Source organism: Xyrauchen texanus, chromosome 24, assembly GCF_025860055.1.
Source record: "Xyrauchen texanus isolate HMW12.3.18 chromosome 24, RBS_HiC_50CHRs, whole genome shotgun sequence".
In the NCBI taxonomy this organism is placed as follows: domain Eukaryota; kingdom Metazoa; phylum Chordata; class Actinopteri; order Cypriniformes; family Catostomidae; genus Xyrauchen; species Xyrauchen texanus.
The window spans coordinates 28,636,460-28,654,808 of record NC_068299.1 but is presented as its reverse complement, the minus strand read 5'-3'; the positions used below and the strand labels follow the sequence as shown (position 1 = coordinate 28,654,808).

The window sequence follows — 18,349 nt, the reverse complement described above, 5'->3', positions numbered from 1 at the left end:
CTGCCCCATCCAACCACTCCTTAATAGTAATCATCTTCTCTTTAAGAAATCATCTTCTCTTTACAGCCACAAGGCAACATAGGTTGGGTCAACTTGTCCCAGTGTTTACTTACTGACTTACTCATAGTCTTAGTTTCTGAGAGCATGTTTGTTTAGAGTGATGTTAGCAGAAGGAAATGTAAACAGAATGTAAAATTACAGAATAATTCAGTATATTGAATTATTGTGTGATCAGACATGTGTGATAGTTAAACATATATTTGAATATTTCCTCAAATGTTAAAAAAAATCAGGGCTATCGTCAGAAGGGGACAACTGTTTTTATTTAGATTTCTATTTTATTTTCAAATTGTTCTTTTAATGTAGTCTAGCTTTCATTTGTTTTAATCTTTGTAGTTAAGTCTAGTTTTAGTTTTCTTTTGTTAGCTATAATTTCCACAGGCTAGTTTAGGGTTGTCAAATTGATTTAGTTATAATTTTTGTACATTATATTTTTCTCTTCAGGTGCTATTTATGTTTAATACGTAATCTGTGTAATTTTCTCTTGTCTTCTCTCTGGAGATTGCGGAAACTGTATTTCATTGCCTGTGATTCCATTACATGCTGAATTGTTATGAATTTGATAAATATCAAAAACTTTGATAGCATTTAAATGTGTTTTTGTTTTATTTTCGTTTGTTTTGGTGTCATGGAAATGTATTTATATTAGGGTGACCATAGGCCCTCTTTTTCCCAGACAGGTCCTTTTTCGGACCTTAAAAAAGCATCCAGCCGGGATTTCTAAATTTGTGAAAATGTCCGGGATTTCGGCTTTAGCTGCATTATGATGTGCATCTGGTCTAATATTTCAAGTGTGTGTGCACATATTTGCATTGCTTTACCCCTCTTTGTAAGTCCTGTCTTCTCGCACACCAATTGGTCGATTATAAGTTGATTGCAGCAACTACTGGCCAAACTCCTGTCTGTCAATCTCTCCACGAACGCACGAAGCGCTGTTGTGTTTGGCATCAAACAGTTGCTTCACAGAAGCAGCAAATGACCGCTGAGTGGAAACAATGCCCAAAGAAAAGTGCAAATTGACAGAAGATTTGCACAATAATTCCCATGCTTTTGTCCAGGTCGAGATCCATGGGAAGCAGAATGTATGACACGTAAAGATGGCACTTATGTGTCAGTTGCTAATAAAGGTGCATGTGATTTAGAAGCACACATTAGCTTTGTGAAGCATAAAGGGTCAGCAAAAGGTGAAAGTTCATCAGGTAAATTCTGACTACTTTTTTGCGACCAGGTAAAATTTTGTTATCGCATTGCTTAATTCTCCATGGCCATTCAAAATAATAGTAGGCTAAGAGTAAATGAAGGTACACTCATGGCATCAAATATTTTATTTTAGTACACTTACATTCAAAAGAATGTTGGAAATTTGTATTTATTTATATATATATTTATGTTATGCTAATAGATTGTCTTTTTTCACTGAATTAAGTTTGCATTCATTGTAACACTGTTTTGACCCCCAGCCCCAGTGAATTTAAAGTGACAGCCTTGCAAATAATATCTTTTAACTTTATCTTTTATCATGGCATCATACAAGCTTGTTAACAGAATGCAAAAGCAAACAGTTACATTAACACTTCTATCTAGTCACCCAAATATTTACCTTTGTCTGGAACTTGTCCAAAACAGACAAAGACCTTTGTTTATTTATTTTATTCACAACTTCACAGCACAATCATCTTTTATTTCTACAAAACCAAGATTGTCCTGCATTTTGGACCCCACAGTAAGGCCAGAGGAACAGAGTTAAAGGAGTATTCTGGGGTTAATACTCAAAAGTTAAGCTAAATTAACATTTTGTGGCATATGTTGATTACCACAAAAACAATTATTTAGACTTCTCCCTTTTTTCTTTTACAATATTTCTGCCTATTATTATTATTATTATTAAAAAAAATTTTTTTTACGCATTTCAATTTCGTAATAAAATTCCATTAAATTGTGTTGTGTAATTATGTACAAATTTTATATTAAATTTGATGGAATATTGTAATGAAATTAAAATGCATTTAACTTAAAGGTGCAGTATGTAAGATTCAGAAACCCTTGTTATTAATGACACCTTTGGCCGTTAAGTGAACTGCAGCCAGCTACCTGTTGCTCCTGCTCGTGCACACACTCCACAGGGACAGGAGCATCAGCCAAAACAAATGACATAACGTACAAAGAGACTGAACATGATCCACCGGCATCATGCTGACAGATGAGGTGGCATAATAAGAATTACACAGTTATGATTGTTTTACTACAAACTTTGAGACTGTATATTATATTTGACTCTCCAGTGCTGGAACAGGGCTAAAACAAAGTGTGGATATAGGTCTGACAATGCCAAACTGTAGTTTGATGTAATTACTTTTCTTTGAATGATACACTGACTGCATTTATACGATAGCCTATGTCAGCATTAGCTAGCTATCAATAGCTGTTAGCTAAATTTGGTGGATGATGAAAGTAGCGGTTTATAAAATAGACTGTTCATAATAAATATGTTGACACAATTCAGTATTGATGTGATCCCCCCTCCTCTCAACAACTTTTAGGTGTGAAAACAAAAAAAGCTTCAACTTCTATGGGAGAAAGATTTAAACTTGGTATTGGAGGATGGAGTGTGGGCTAGGATTCTAAAATGTCAAGTCTACATCTAGAGATGCAAGGGTGCACCTTAGGCAATTTTAGATTTTACATTGATTCTGTTGGACCCCCTCTATAGGCTTGGTCTTAAAGACCACCCACCTGCTGGCATTGCCAATCGGAGGATGGAGACACAGCCCATGTTTTTTTTTTTGTTAAGATAAAAGGGTTTTGGTTGAGGGTTCAGAATTTTGTATGTAACATCTTGGGCCCTTGGGTTTCGTTTCGCCCCAGACTCTGTATTTTGGGAGATGGGGTGGTCATCAATGTGGGGAATAAACATGTGCACGATTGGGTCCTAACCAGTGTTATGGTCACCAGACAGGTGATTTTGAGAGGTTGGAAGTTGGTTGGAGTGGTTTATATATATATATATATATATAGACAATTGTAAAATGGATTGACTGCTAGACAGATAAATATTTTCAAACATATTTTTAATTCTAGAACCATAACATCACTTAAAAACTGCATGAAAGAAAGAATACATTTTCAAGAATACATATTCATAATATGGCCTGTATATTAATAATCCATTGCACAACTTTACTTTTGAACAGGAGAATTACTGCCCGCTTTGGGGTCCTGAATGTCAAAACAATCGAAATGGCGGCGTCTGTAAGATGGAGTCTATTGCGCTTCATGCTCTCACAGTCATCCGCACAGCAGTTGAGGTTGGAAAATACATATTTCATCTTTCACAATACTTAAACATCAAGACGCGTATTGCTAGATAATTTAATGTAATCCGTGTGTTGTCCTGTGTGTTAAACGTTAATATCTATGACACGCATGACGGCCTGATCTAGTTGTCTGACTTATTCCTGGTGGTCTGAAAAGGCACATTGACCCAACTCTCGTCCTCTGTAAACTTCTCGGAGAGATCGTGAGTCCAGCCATCTTCATTAGCTGTGTAAACGCGTATTATTAAATACAGTCGCTGAAACATAATAAATGAAAAGTGTCTGTATTTGCTTCCGTTTCGTTCATCCTCACTTGCTGGCAGAATTGACCCAGAACTCAAGGCTCGAGCCTGTACCTTTTAAAAAGGCGTTGATATCTTTTTATTTAAAGCCCGAGTTATATGTGCGTTTTATATTACAAAGCATTTAAAAAAGCAGTTTTGTACCACTCTTTTTATCTTATAAACTTTTGACTAAATTACTTGTTACTTGGTATTAGGTAACACTGTCACCAAAAGATACAGTTTAAATAACAAATGGACAAGGACTTTACATAATTTTTAACAGTATTTTGGTGGAAACTGTAGTTAATTGTTTTGGCAGTTTTAATAGTTGGAGGTGAAAATCTTATCAGTGTCTTTATCTTGCTGCTTGTTAGTTTATTGGATACATCACCTTAATTTTTTTTTAAGTAAAGTATATGAGATGATCATAATCAGCTATTTTCTCCCTTAGATTGCAAGTAAATAAGAGAAATCAACGCTATTCACTGTGGGCTGCCCAAAACCACAGAATACAGTCTCAAAAGTATGAAATTAAACCATTCTTAGGTGAGATGTTCTCTTTATTCCATGACAGATCAACCATGATTGGACACAGTTTGTAATGCTGGTGATACATTAAAGGGATAGTTCACCCGAACATAAACATTTTCACATTATTTACTCACCCTCATGATTTCCCAAGTGTGTATGATTTTCTTTCTTCACCAGAATACAGTTGTAATATCTATACAATACAATTGTATAATATCTTAGCTCAGTAGGTCCTTAAAATGCAAGTGAACAGAGGTTTCTCTTTTGAAGGTCCAAAAATCACAGACAGTCAGCATAAACATCATCGCTACAAATACAGCGGTTAAATCAATGTCTTCTAAAGCAACATGATCGCTTTTGGTGTGAAAAGATAAATATTTAAGACCTTTTTTAACTCTAAATCATGCTTCCGTTCAGCAGCGGTATGCGTGTTTGATGTTTTCGCATTGGCATTTGAAACACGAGAACTGACGCACTTGTGTCACAGCCAGATCAGCACGGTTTATACACGTGTTGGAGGAACACTGTACAGAAGCTTCTTTGGTTTTGGTCTAAATCTGTATTTATCTGTTTCTTTACTTACAATGGTGCGTTTGTGTGCTTATTCTTGATGTGAGATTACATCTGTATTCATGGCAACGCGAATACATCACACGAAAGTCTGCTTGGACTCCACCCTCTCTTGAAGTGTTGAATTAAAGTTCAAAAGTACTTAAATATAAATTGTTTTTGCTCCAAAAGTAATCGTATTGCTTTAGAAGACATTAATTTAACAGCTGGTGTCATATGGATGAAGTTTATGCTGACTCTTGGAGTGATTTTTGGAGCATCAAAAGAGAAATCTGCATTCACTTGAATTTGAAGGACCTACTGAGCTGAGGTATATTTCTTCATAGCTGTTTTTCATCAAATGTGTTCTGATGAAGAAGGTCATACACATCTGGGACATCATGAGGGAGAGTAAATAATCATATTATTTTCATTTTTGAATTAACTGCCCCTTTAATGTTTTTTCATGCAGTCTTCTCTGATTCTTTTTATTGCAGTGCGAACACTTTCAATTTTAACCCAAGACACACCAAATCCAAGAAGTTTAAAGTTCATTCCTGGTAAGCCTGTATTAGGAACAGGGACTCGAGATTTCCCAACATCAGGCTCTGCAGAAAGTTCCCCTTTAGCAAGGTAAATACTCTTTTAGCTTTGTCACTGTCAAATTATATAATGCCCCTTGCGAGTAGTCATTTGAATTTATTATAATATCTGTCACTTTGGCCTTGATCAGACTGCCACTAAAAATCAATTTTTTGCATATCCAGATTGTGTCCAGATGAGTTTTTGATAGTCTGGACAGAAAAAAAACACATGAAATCAGATTTTTCAGAATCTGATTCAAACCACATCGGAAGGTGGTTTCAAATGCGATTGAAATCAGATTTTTCAGATGCAACTCAGTAGGAACGTTCTGGCAGCTCAATTCAGATTTCAATGCGACACACAACAATGACATTAAAAAAAAAAAAATGGTGATTGCAGCACAGAACATCGCAATATTTACTAGTCTCATCTGTTGCTGAGTTTTTCTTGTGCGGCGGATGAGTTCTCTACACCGTGACTGCACAGGGCGCTCATTTGGATAGCGAGATGATGCACCTCCCTTTTTCCAGCATCTGTTTTGAAAGCATCGTCACGTGGGTACGCCTACGTCGTTACCAAAGCAACCCATGCAGATAGGTTGGTTATGTCTGAATGTGCAAATCTAATTTGATCACTTACAATTAATAGTGTGGACAGTCTGCCTGAAAAGATTGATCTGATTTGAGAAAAAAATGTATTTCCCTGAAGTCTGAACATAGCCTTTGAGGAATTCAGTTGTGCTTATATGGAAAGTCAAACGGGATGTTAATTCCAATGCAGTATATTTAGTTAGCAGATAATGTTACTCAGTCATTCCGTTCTTGTTTTTTTATTGCATCATATTACATTTTAATTTACATTTTTTTTCTTGTTTGTATTAGTCTCTTGTAACCTCACTGGGTGTTATATAAATGTTTTGTAATATATCCAACAGGGATCTTTTCCAAATCGAAGGTATAAAAAGTGTCTTTTATGGGCCAGATTTTATCACACTGACTAAGGTACCTTTCAGAGATTAGACATATTATTGTGAGGTTTAAGTGCTGCTGTGAACTTTAACTGTGAATTCATTGTCATTTATAAAAGACGGACGATGATGTTGAATGGACAGACATTAAGCGGCATGCAATTGAGGTCATCACTCAATTCTTTAACAGTGGAGAGCCCATCACAACAGGAGCGGCTCATGCTGAGAGTAGTGAGTGAAACTAAATAAAATGGGTTTGAAATGCCGAATCTATGTAAAAATTAAAGAATTTACACATTTCAGAACTGGCATGATTTTAAGGAGACTTTATTCCATAGGTGTCATGGAGGATGACGATGACATAGTTTCGATGATAAAGGAGCTTTTAGACAACCGGATCAGGTATATCTAAACTTTTTATATTGCATAAAGCTATTATTGGATAAAACTTCACACATGACTTTATCTAAGGAAACCTTTTGTCTTTGAGAACAAAGAATTTCGGTGACTTTTGCATTGTAGCTTTTATTAATTACCTTTCAAGTCATTCACTTCAATGCTGTGTCAGCTGATGATGCTGGGAAGGTCTGCCCAGGAGTAATGATCTCTGAAGCCCTTTAAAATCACACCAATTTATTGGCAGATGGTGCTTGACACTCTACCCACGATTTGCATGTCACCTTTGCTTCGATGTTGAAAGCACCCCTCTTCTGACGTGCAGAGAATGATCACTTTTGGTGTTAACAGTGATGGTAGAGATGCTATATCGCTCACAGCATCTCAAGGTGAGGCCTGGTCTCACTCAGCCAATGAGTTTGCTGGTATTTCTCTGAAAATCTCTGATGCTGATCTGACTCAGGTTTTCTCTTAGGCAGTTGAGAAGCCAAAGTGTTCTCGCCTTGATGAATGGAGTTGGTGTGACTCCATGTCCTACTGGTCGGTACTGTTTTTCCCTGAGCTGTATGACCAGCTAGTGAAAATGTGGTGTACGCCCTACTCTGTGAGAATGCTCATTTCCAGTGCCAAAGCCTATGAATTTGACAAAGATACGCAATGAGGGCAAGGCTGTGCTGCTTGACACAACGGGGGCCATAACAGGACCTCTTTGGTGATGCCATAAGTGCTTTCACCAAGTGGTTCCAAGCAGCTAACAAGCAGTCTCAAGTGTACAAACACATCTTGCCCTTCTTCTGGGCAGCGCCCCTATAAACTCAGTGCCCCCTCTGTTCCACCTCTCAAGAAGATCGAGACCAAGCCAGCGGCTAGGCCCCAGCACCCTTAGCCTAAGCGTACAATTGTGCTCCCTTGTCTGAGAAAGACTCCTCCTGGGACAGGCAAGCCTTCCTGATGGTCTGAGTACCATACAGCTGGTACCAGAGCCCATGAAACGGTTCGCTGCAGCTCTGAAGAAAGCCTGTACCTCTCTTCCGTGTCCCCGCAGAGTTTCCATTGCCCTCCCCACTGGTTGCCTGGATCGAGAAGATATTCATGACACTGACTGTATGGTTGTTGGTTCTGTGCTAAAATCTGTCACAATCAAATAAAGCGTTCAATACAATGTGCACAAAAATTAGCTCATTTTCAGTTCCTCATGTCAACCTGGTGGACACAGGTGGGCCCTGAGTCCTCTGTCCCATTATGCAGACGTGTGACATAGTCTTCCGGGCATTTCCATTTGAGGACTGAACACAGTTGAGCATGGCTACATGCTTCAGTTTTTGAGTTGGCCACCTCGTTTCAACAGCATTTTGTCCTTCATTTTGTTGGTATGCCACACTATGGCCAATGTTACTCTCAGAGGTAAAAAGACTACTTGCTAAAGACTGTGCCAGCGTGCAATCCTCAGGGTGGTTTCTACAGCCGTTAATTCCTCATCACCAAAAAAGGATGGCGGGCTGTGCCCTATACTGGACTTGAAGCTTTAACCGAACACTTGTGAAGTCTCTGTTCAAGATGGTTACTCAGATATTTTTTCTCATGTCCAGCCACAGGCGAGGGGACTGCACACCAGTTCAAAGTCCTGCCTGTCAGCTTGTCCTTAATTCCTTGCATATTCATGGAATGTGTCGATGCCATGCTTGCTTTGCAGTGGCTGAGCGGCGTTCATGGTTTGCACTACCTCGCTGACTGGTTGCATTCAGTACAGTCTGAGGAGCAGGCTTGCAAACACAGGAATTTGTTGCTTGTACTTTTGAAGTGTTTGGGCCTCAAAGTCAAATGGGTGAAGAGTGTGTTGGTGCTGAGACGACAGGTTTCCTTCTTGAAAAGTAAACTCGGGTGACGATGTCAGCGCATGTTACCTACGATTGCACTCAGTCTATTCTCCGATGCTTGAAGATTTGCAAGCTAGGGAGAGCTTGTCAACTAAAGCTGTTTCAGCATGCCTTGGGGTTGATAGTCTCCACGGCTGCCGTTAGCTTGCTGGGTTGGTTACATATGAGGCCTCTCCAATGTTTGGTCAACCCAAGAGCGCCTCATCATTCATGGTGACACGGTCGCTTGCATCTTATGGTAACATGCTGCTGTTTAGCTGCGCTAGGCATTTGGAAAATACCTACTTTTTATCAAAAAGACGTTGCGCTTGGTTAAGTGACAAGATGTGCAAATGTCACAACAAATGCGCCACAACACTGGCGAGCCTTATTCGACGGCCATCCAGCCTTCAGCACCATGACTGGTGCACGAGCGACCTGGTACATAAATCGCCTGGAACTGCTGGCAGTCTTCCTAGCTCTCAAAACTTTCTGGTCTGCCATGCAGAGTTTATTTACTGATCCGGACAGACAGCACTGCGTTCGTGACAAATATAAACTGCCAAGGGGTAGTTCAGTTGTGTCCAATGTTGAACTTTTCCCCTCTGGTGCAAGAGACATGTATACACATCAGAGACTCATGTCCCTGGACACATGAACTGCATCACAGATTTGCTCTCACATCAGTGTGTTATTAAGGGGGAATGGAGACTTCATCGTCAGACAATTTTTAGGTTTTTGGAGCCATGAAGGGAAGCTGAGGTGGACCTGATTGCCTCCATGGAGATCACACACTGTTGCCTCTGGTATTTCGAGTCATGTGTTCCATCCCATTCATTTGCTTCACCATGTGTTGTGCAGTGCCATGGAAGACAGGGAATCTGTTTTTTGTTGCACCAGAGTGTCACACCCGGACCTGGTTCCTGGAGCTGTTGGATCTCCCCATGGAAGATTCCGCTGAGGAGGGATCTGGCATTGCAAACATGCAACATGATCTGGAAACCACAGCCAGAGCTGTGGAAACTTCATGTCACCTGAAGGTGGCTCGTCTGACAAAGATGGACTGTTGCAGCCAGTGCTTGACACCATATTACAGGCAAGGGCCCCCTTCACTAGATGGTTATATGCTGACTATATATCGCTGTATATATCACTGACTGATGTTTCTCCTGTGGCAAGGACACAGTGCATTGCTCTGTGCAGTCAGTACTTCACTTCTTACAGTAGCGTTTGGATGCAGGACTCACTCAATCCACGCTCAATGTGTTTGTAGCTGCTATAGCAACTGGCCACAACCCCTTGGGTGGTTTGTCAGACAAGGTGCAGAACAACAGATGCGCTGCCCCTGTGAGGGTGCATGTGTCAGTTTAGGCTTACAGATCAGCACTTTGTCTCCTTCCCATTGAACACCTTTACACTGGTGCCGAAGCCTGGGAAGGAGGCGGCAAGAACCGGCTTGGCAATATAAATAATAGTTTTAATGATAAACTTAAAAGACACAAACACACACATGACGGACATGTCCGTAAACTATCTCTCTCTCTCTCTCTCTCGTCGCACCACCGTCTGCCATTATCCCTCTCGGAGGCTTAATTAGCCTGATAAGGGACCGTGTGTGTATAATCACAACCCGGCCCCGCCCTCCGCCCTGCCACATTCCTCCCTCGTTCTCTCAGGCTGGGGAGCTTCCCTTAGTGTCAGCAACTGATGCATCATCTTGTTCCCTCCTTTCAAGGAACCAGGGTTATGGTGGTAACCATACCATTTTTTATTCTCTCAACATATTGTAAATAACATTCTGAGTAAAAAGATTGGAAAGCAAAAACTTTTTTTTTGGCTTTCTTGAAGACCCACAGTACAGGAGGATGGTGGTGATATCATATTCAAAGGCTTTGAGGATGGTACTGTGAAGTTAAAGCTGGTTGGTTCCTGCACAGGCTGTCCAAGCTCCACTGTCACCCTAAAAAATGGCATCCAGAACATGCTGCAATTCTATATACCTGAGGTGGACAATGTAGAACAGGTGAGAGATCTAAATTTAGCCTCATTTTCTTGCTTTGCCTCGGCTTGTTCAACCAACCAAACTGTTGAGATCGCTTTCAGAAGTTTTTCATCTTTAAACTGCAATGATCATGACATTCAATGATTTGTCTGTTTAATAAGGTGGAGGATGAAATTGATGAGATCAACATTAAAGTGTTTGCAGAACTGGAGCAGAAATTGCAAGACTCATAGCATGAGACCTCTCTAATTCTGTCGCCACATTTCAATGTGTTGTAAATGTGTTATAGTGGGGTTCAAAATCTATGTAAGGAAGTTCCATATTTACATTTTTGAATCTAGAATGGAATGGAATATTTAACCAAGCGCAAAGTCTTCATAATTAATTCTGTATCTGCTATAATAGTGCAATATTGCTACTGCTAAAAAACCTGAGCTCTGCACTTTCCATGTTGCCTTTGTTTATTCTAGGTGGCACTCTTAGATAAGCATTCACTATGTGTTACAAGATTCATGATTCTTAACTGGTTATGTTACTTGTCTGCAAAGAAATGTGTGGATGGTTATGTCTTGTAATTACAATATTTATAGCACATTGCAATTTCACATACATATTTGACGAACGCTGTAATTAGTGGCAATTCCTCTGCTGCAATGTTGTGATCCTGAAATAGTATAAAACCTGAAATGACAATTTAAAGTAATGCAGGTGTTCCTTAGCTCTCATAATCTTTTAGAATGAGTTGGTTGGCAAAGTTTTGTTTGTGGTCATGTTCATCTACAACTGTAATCCTGCCTTTCTGTAGGACCTGTAATTAAATAAACAGTTAAGGGAAAAAAACAATTGTTGTCCTTGCAGATGTTTGCATTTTACCACTTTTTTCTCCCTAATTTTCCTATATATACATACATGCATACATACATACACACACTACCAGCCAAAATTGTGGAATAATGTACATATTTTGCTCTTATGGAAAGAACTTGGTACATTTATTCACCAAAGTAGCAATAAACTAATCAAAATGTATAGTCAGGACATTAATAACGTGAAAAATGTATATTACAATTTGAATTTTTTTCAGAACTTTAAACTACTTCAAATAATTCTCATAAAAAATACTCCACATGCTGCAATGACAGCTTTGCAGATCCTTGTTATTCTGGCGTTTACATTAAATCCTCACCAAAACGGGCATTGGCGGTATTATAAAGTGGATTGATAATTTAGCTGCGAACCCACATTAGCGCTCTCGGAGCCAATATTATGTTCCTGTGGAGGCTGCATTTTCATTACCGCAGACATAGGACCGCATTAAAGGGGTCATGACATGAGAAACCAAATTTGCCTTGATCTTTTGGTATATAAGAGGTCTTTGTATCATTAAAACGTCCTGCAAGTTTAATATTTTAAGACGTCCTCCCCATTCTAAACGAATCATTTATTTAATCAAGCTCAAAATACAGCTCGTTCTGGATTCATGGTTAGAAGTGACGTGTCGGTTAGAAGTGACGTAACAGCGTTTGCATATGACCGCCTCCAGCACAAGATAACTACGATTTAAGCGCAAGACAACTACGCTCATTTCAGTATCGCCGTGCGCCTCACAAGTGTTCAGTCGATGGACAGCAAGCTCTGACAGAGACTACTTGTGCACAGGAAAATTACGATGCCACACAGATGTGCTGTTCCTGGCTGTGGTCAAACAAAAACTCTGAATAAGCTGCCGAAAGATCCAGACGTCAGGGAAAAATGGATGCAGTTTATTTTTTGCGGACGTTCCAGTCACGGCAGTGTTAACTTAAGCGTTTGTTCTGTACATTTTAAGGATGACTGTTTTGAGAACAAATCTCAATATGATGCTGGCTTTGCCAGAAAACTGTTGCTCAAAGATAAGTCCGTGCCGACTATTCTGGGAACAACGACTGACGCAAACTGTAAGTAATCTATTTTAAACTTTAAACTACTTTTTAAAGCGCAATTTCATTCATTATGAATAATCACAGTGTTTTTACTTAGTTTACTTGCATATTGTTCTGGCTGGGGGCGTCAATAATTGATACATAGGCACTGACGTTAGCCAATCATAACAGTGGGCGTTAACACTGAAGTCTTAAATGGAAAACGCCCCCAAAACAGACTGTTTGAATCAGAGGATGAGAAACAGGGTGGGAAAAGGTCATAAATCACTAGATTTTAAAAGTTTTTCTTAAAAAAAAATATATTAATACTATAATTGCACCTAAGGGAACATAATAATACAATAAAAAAAACCATGTCATGACCCCTTTAAGAAAGTCCATTACATTAAAAGAGCAAAGTTGACTAAAGTTTTAAGGAGGGAGGTCTACAAGCCATTGACATTGATTCCATAAACGGTACCCTGAAAATTAACTGGTTAAAATCTTTTCTAAATAACAACAACCTTTGGTTTCATATTCCCAGAGAAATTTTTTAAAAATTGGGAGGGATAGAATTTTTACTTAGATGTGATTTCACTCCCCAACATCTCCCTGTCAAACTATCCCAGTTTCACCAGCAAGTCTTGTTGTACTGGAAACTTTTATACAATCATAATTTCACGCCACATAAGACCCCTGTATGTAATAATAGATATATCACAATAAGAAATAAATCAATATATAATAAGGACTGGATGGAGAAAGGTATCTGGTCTGTGCTTCATTTAGTCAATAGCAGAGGATGTTTTATTTCATATGAGAACTTTGTCTTAAATCCGTAATCGGAACACATTTAATTCTATAATCAAAGCTATCCCCAACTCTATTATATGTCTAATCAAAGGTTACCTTTCAACCTCTAATCCCACCACCCTGTGTCTCCCATCACTTTTAATTGGAGGTTACGATTTCAAAGAAACTACATTTTCAAACAAATCTATCAGAAATAAGTTTGATAACATTTTATTCCCTTTTGTAGGTTATAGAAACTTGAAAATTAAACTAGAAAATTCCCATTAACCCCCAAAGCCAAGGAAATCCATTTCAAAATGTTAAATGATGTTTATCCTTCCAGTGAATTTGTACAACAAAGATTTGGAATTGAAACTTGAAATTGTGTATTTTGTGATGAAGTTGAAACTACTGATCATTTATTTTTCCATTGTATGTATGTAGAGGCTTTATGGCATTTTAAAACATTTATGAATGGCTTTCCCCAAAGGTTCCTCCTCTTTCAGATTTCTCTCATAAGGACATTGTCTTTGGACTTGTTATGAACAGATACAAAGATGATTTTCTGGTTAATGACATCCTTATTTTTGGAAAATTGTATATACACAAATTTAAATATTTGAACGTTAAACCCAGGTTTTCTGTATTTCACAATGCGTTTCTTTCTTACACAAAGGCCCTGCAAATGATGAAAAGTAAATATGCACAAAAACTTTTTGAAATAATTAAAGAATATGATTTAAAAAACAAACCCTAACCTTTTTTTGTGTTATGTAATGCAATTTTGCACCTGATTTCATTGTTATATTGCAATGATATATGATTGTTGCCATGCTGTTTGTACATGATATAGTTCAATAAAAAAATTAAATAAAAATAAAGTCCTAGGACCGCATTTCTAGGGCCCTGTTTTTGTGACAGCGCCACCTACCGAATTGGAGAATCTAGGACCGAAGCATAAGTCTATTGGCTAGTTGATTTTACGAACGTTCCATGATTGTCAGACGTCACTGGTGGGCGATGGTATTTCCGGTCTAACGCTACGTTAGGTTCATCGACGACGCCGGTAACTATCAGGTAAGACTAGGACCAGATAAACATGGCTTTCTACACCAGATCCCTTCAACATCTGCCAAGGATAACGATAAATGACGTACACCGAATAATTCAAGCGTCATCATCGGCTCCCAAGAGCAAGAGGGAAAAGGGTTTCAAGATATACGTCTCTTCATTCATTGACAATTATGAAGGTAAGTTATGCTATGTCTTTAGCTAGCTGTAGCCCTAACGTTAGCGATGATGCTAGGTGACGTTAGGCTAGAAAGTAACCTTTACAAAATACTTATTAAACGATTAATTTTAGTTGTTTGACAGGTGGTTTATTATATGTTCATTTTACTATCTGACATTGAATAAATGTATGGGCGTTTCTTCAACAAGGGGCATTTTTAGGCTTGTGAAGTTGAATAAAAAAACTTGTTCAAAAGTCACGTAACACCGTCTCATAAGTTTAAATTATTTGTCTAGTTTTAAGGTCTGTAAGAGGACAAACTTAGATTACAAGAGAAGTTATGAGACTGTGTTAGTCTCAGTAACTAAGAAGTTATGAGTTATTCTGTTTTTAGATAACAGCAGTGAAATGTCATTTCCACCACATCTCAATGCTGTTATTTAAAAACAGAATAACTTATGTCAGTCAAGAATTGTCTAGGGTCATTTTTGTAACTAGTTTTATCAGTTTTTCCACAATGTACAATAATTATACATTTGTCAATGAGATAAATTAACTGCCCTAAGGACCAAACGGTGAACAGTACACCTGTCACACTCTGAAACGTAATACTGGTTTGGGCAAGAGCTTATTAGAAAATAAATGACTTGCATTTTTATATTAAGTAGAGCATGATCTCAGTAAATTGTGGATACATTTTTAATGTGTGATGAGAACTTTTTAAATATTTTTTAAAAATGTGGGTGGTGATGGAAATTACAATGAATTAACGTGAATGTAGAGAAACAGTGAGATGTTTATTAGAAAAACAATTAAACTCATCACACTCAGTAAACTCAATTCACAAAGCCATTAAACATAACCACAACTGTTTTTAGTGTAGTGCTGAGTTTGATGTATACAACTGATTTGTCTCACAGATGAACGGTTACAGTGCGTGTAAATAACTGACACAACTTATGGCAAGGCAAAAATATAAGCAATAAATGATGCAACAAAATTGAATTTTCATTCATCTAAATGAAATCAATTAATATAAAAGTATAATTTAGAAATAAAAATAATATTATAATCTAAATATAAAAAGTATTGTAATGTATTATAATATAAAAAGTATTACACAAATCTATTCTTGCAATCCATATCAATTGTACTTTGGTCATATTTTTAAAAAATGACATTTTTGGTTACAAAGTACATAAAAGTGCCCATAGTCTAAGAATCACCCATATACTAATGACTTGTGTTGTCCAGTTACATGTTTTGACAGTATTTGGTTATCCCCAGTATCAAGTAAAGACAGACAGGGAGAGTCAGCATCCGTGCTACCTGTCATAGATCTTTGAGGAAACATGAGAAACCTCACACCATCAGAGTAGGATGAAAGACAGTTCAGTTGTTCGTCTGATCCAACCAGTTCTGTTCTGGGGCTTCAATTTGGCAATGATGGGTTAAACTGGCAAACAAATGTATAATTACCTAAACAAGTTGAACATCTTAGACAACTATCTAGCTAGCCAAACGTTTGAAGTAGGTAACACTATGATGACACGTGCCTGCCCTATTAGTGTTCTAGTAGACCTACCATTCCTATGTGAAACCCCAGAAGCTGGTTGTTGAGACAGTTGCTTTGCTGTTTATATTGTGTTGTGTTTAACTTACTTTCTTACTAACCCTAAAGTAACCTCATTCTCTAACTCATAGTAGCTAACTTGAAAAATAATGCAAAATGCACTTTTGACTTTTAGATATCTGATCAGTTTGTGATCTCTGCTGATTATAACACACTTTTTTGTTTTTTAAAAGATTGTCCTAGAAGACTCCACTCCTGTTCAGCTCTATGAGGTTCAGTGCTCCTGTGTGGCTGGCAGAGCCTTAATCATAATGTTGCATTACTGTATCAGACTGTACAAAACATGTGTTTGTGTGAAAATCAATGTAAATAGTTCTCTTTAAGAAATGCACATGTATGTACATAAACAACAAACCTATACAAGGTACCTTTTGTTATTATGAATTCAGTGTTAGTAGTTATTAGATTACATTAAATTTTATTGTCATTTAGCAGAGTACAGGTACAGAGCCAATGAAATGCAGTTGACATCCAACCAGAAGTGCAAAGAAGCATTAAAATACTGTTGAGTACTGTATTATGTGCAGTTATGTGGACTAGTTATCTACAAACTCATAACATACAAAATGTCAAACGTTGCATCACAATGTTACAATTATAGGAGCCATGTTATTGTTGAGTGTAGTATGACAGCTTGTGTCTTTGTATAATAAATGTCTGAATTAACTCATGTATTTGTGTTCCTCCTGGCAGTGTAAAAGACAATAAATGACATGTAAACATTGTCAATATTTCAGACAATTTTCTGAAAGGTATATCACAAGATACAAAAAACAAACAGCATAGTAAATTACAAAATATATAAGCAGTATATGGAAGCTCATAGAGAAAAATACAGTCCTTGGCGCTGGTAAACAAAAATTGTTCCACTCAAAAGACATGGCACAGCTCCTTGAACAAGTTTTCGGCGTCCTGTGGTTATGATGAAATCTTCTAGCTTAAAATGTCGACTGCATACCCGGGTGTTATCGGTAGGAGTGAAGTTCTCGCGTCTTATCTTGACTAGCCACGTACCTCAGGCTGATGCGGAAAACGATGAAAACTTCGGAATTATACCTCGATGAAACGGCACATCGAGGAACAATACAATGTAATTTAGAGTTGCCAATTTGATACTGATATGTAAGACGTTTCTTATTTACTGTTAACATTTTACATACGGTACTCGCTGATAGCTTGCCACTCACTCTTCCACAACATCTACATCGGAAATACCGGTAGTAACCTAAACCGGAAGTCCCCCCGCCCACCACGCAGATTTCGAACGTTCGTCGCGTCACCTGTGCACATAGCGAATGGGACCGCAGGACCGCATTTCTAGGGCCCTGTTTTTGTGACAGCGCCACCTACCGAATTGGAGAACCGCCGTCCTAGGACCGCATTTCTAGGACCCAAGCTTTGGATGACTAAAAAAGCGCAACCAAGGCAGTATTTCCACAAAATACTAACTACATATCGTTTTAAAGGTTTATTACACCCAAATACTACTTTCTTTCATGCAATTCAACTTGGTTGCTAAGAGCTGCATGTTGAGCAATTTGTGTGACTAATTAGCATAATTAACTCAAGTAAAATAAAGAAGGAATAAAATGCTTTGGCCTTTTCAGTCACTAGATCTCAACCACAAATCAAGACACAAAGATGACTCTGGGAGCAGATTCAAGATTGTGTATATTTTATAAAATAATACAACACACACATACAAAAACCCATTTGTTCATCAGCTGAACATGGAAAGAAATTCTGTCTTCACCGACTCCTGAGAGACAGAAAGACGGAGTTTGAGAGAGAAGTGAATGAAAAAAGGAACATTTACTTGAATTTCATATTTAAAATAACTTAGTGACCTCAGAGCACACGTATACACACTCACTCAATCACTCAATCACTATACTATATGTATATAATTAATAAATATCAATCTTCATGCCAATGTTCATATTACTGTTATTGTGTACTGTTCAAAGATTTGGAAAAAAAATATTTTGATGCTTTGGGAACACGGTTTCTTGAAACTTTCATGTCAATAAACCCCCTCTGAATTGAGAAAAAAAAAATTATAGAGAGAGATGCAATAAATCCGAAGAGGACTAACATGTTATTGACATGACTTTTCCTGACCCTTAAATATTGAAAGCCCAGACTGTAAAGTATGTAGCAGCATTACCTACCAATCGAATGTTCTCCCTTCTTTCCTCTTGTTTGTCTATCCCTCTATTAAACGCCTCCACTTCACTGAAATAGTAAA

The 18,349-nt window shown here is 37.9% G+C and overlaps 1 protein-coding gene across 1 annotated transcript; it reads left to right on the top strand.

Moving 5' to 3' along the window:
• The first annotated feature begins 3,247 nt into the window (after positions 1-3,247).
• zgc:110319 (uncharacterized protein LOC796111 homolog) lies at positions 3,248-11,374 on the top strand. The gene is made up of 8 exons (XM_052090201.1): positions 3,248-3,365; positions 4,110-4,204; positions 5,236-5,371; positions 6,258-6,324; positions 6,410-6,521; positions 6,629-6,692; positions 10,391-10,565; positions 10,706-11,374. Exons 1-8 carry the CDS (start codon positions 3,298-3,300, stop codon positions 10,775-10,777), a joined length of 789 nt encoding a protein of 262 aa, XP_051946161.1. The 5' UTR covers positions 3,248-3,297; the 3' UTR covers positions 10,778-11,374.
• Positions 11,375-18,349: the final 6,975 nt, after the last annotated feature.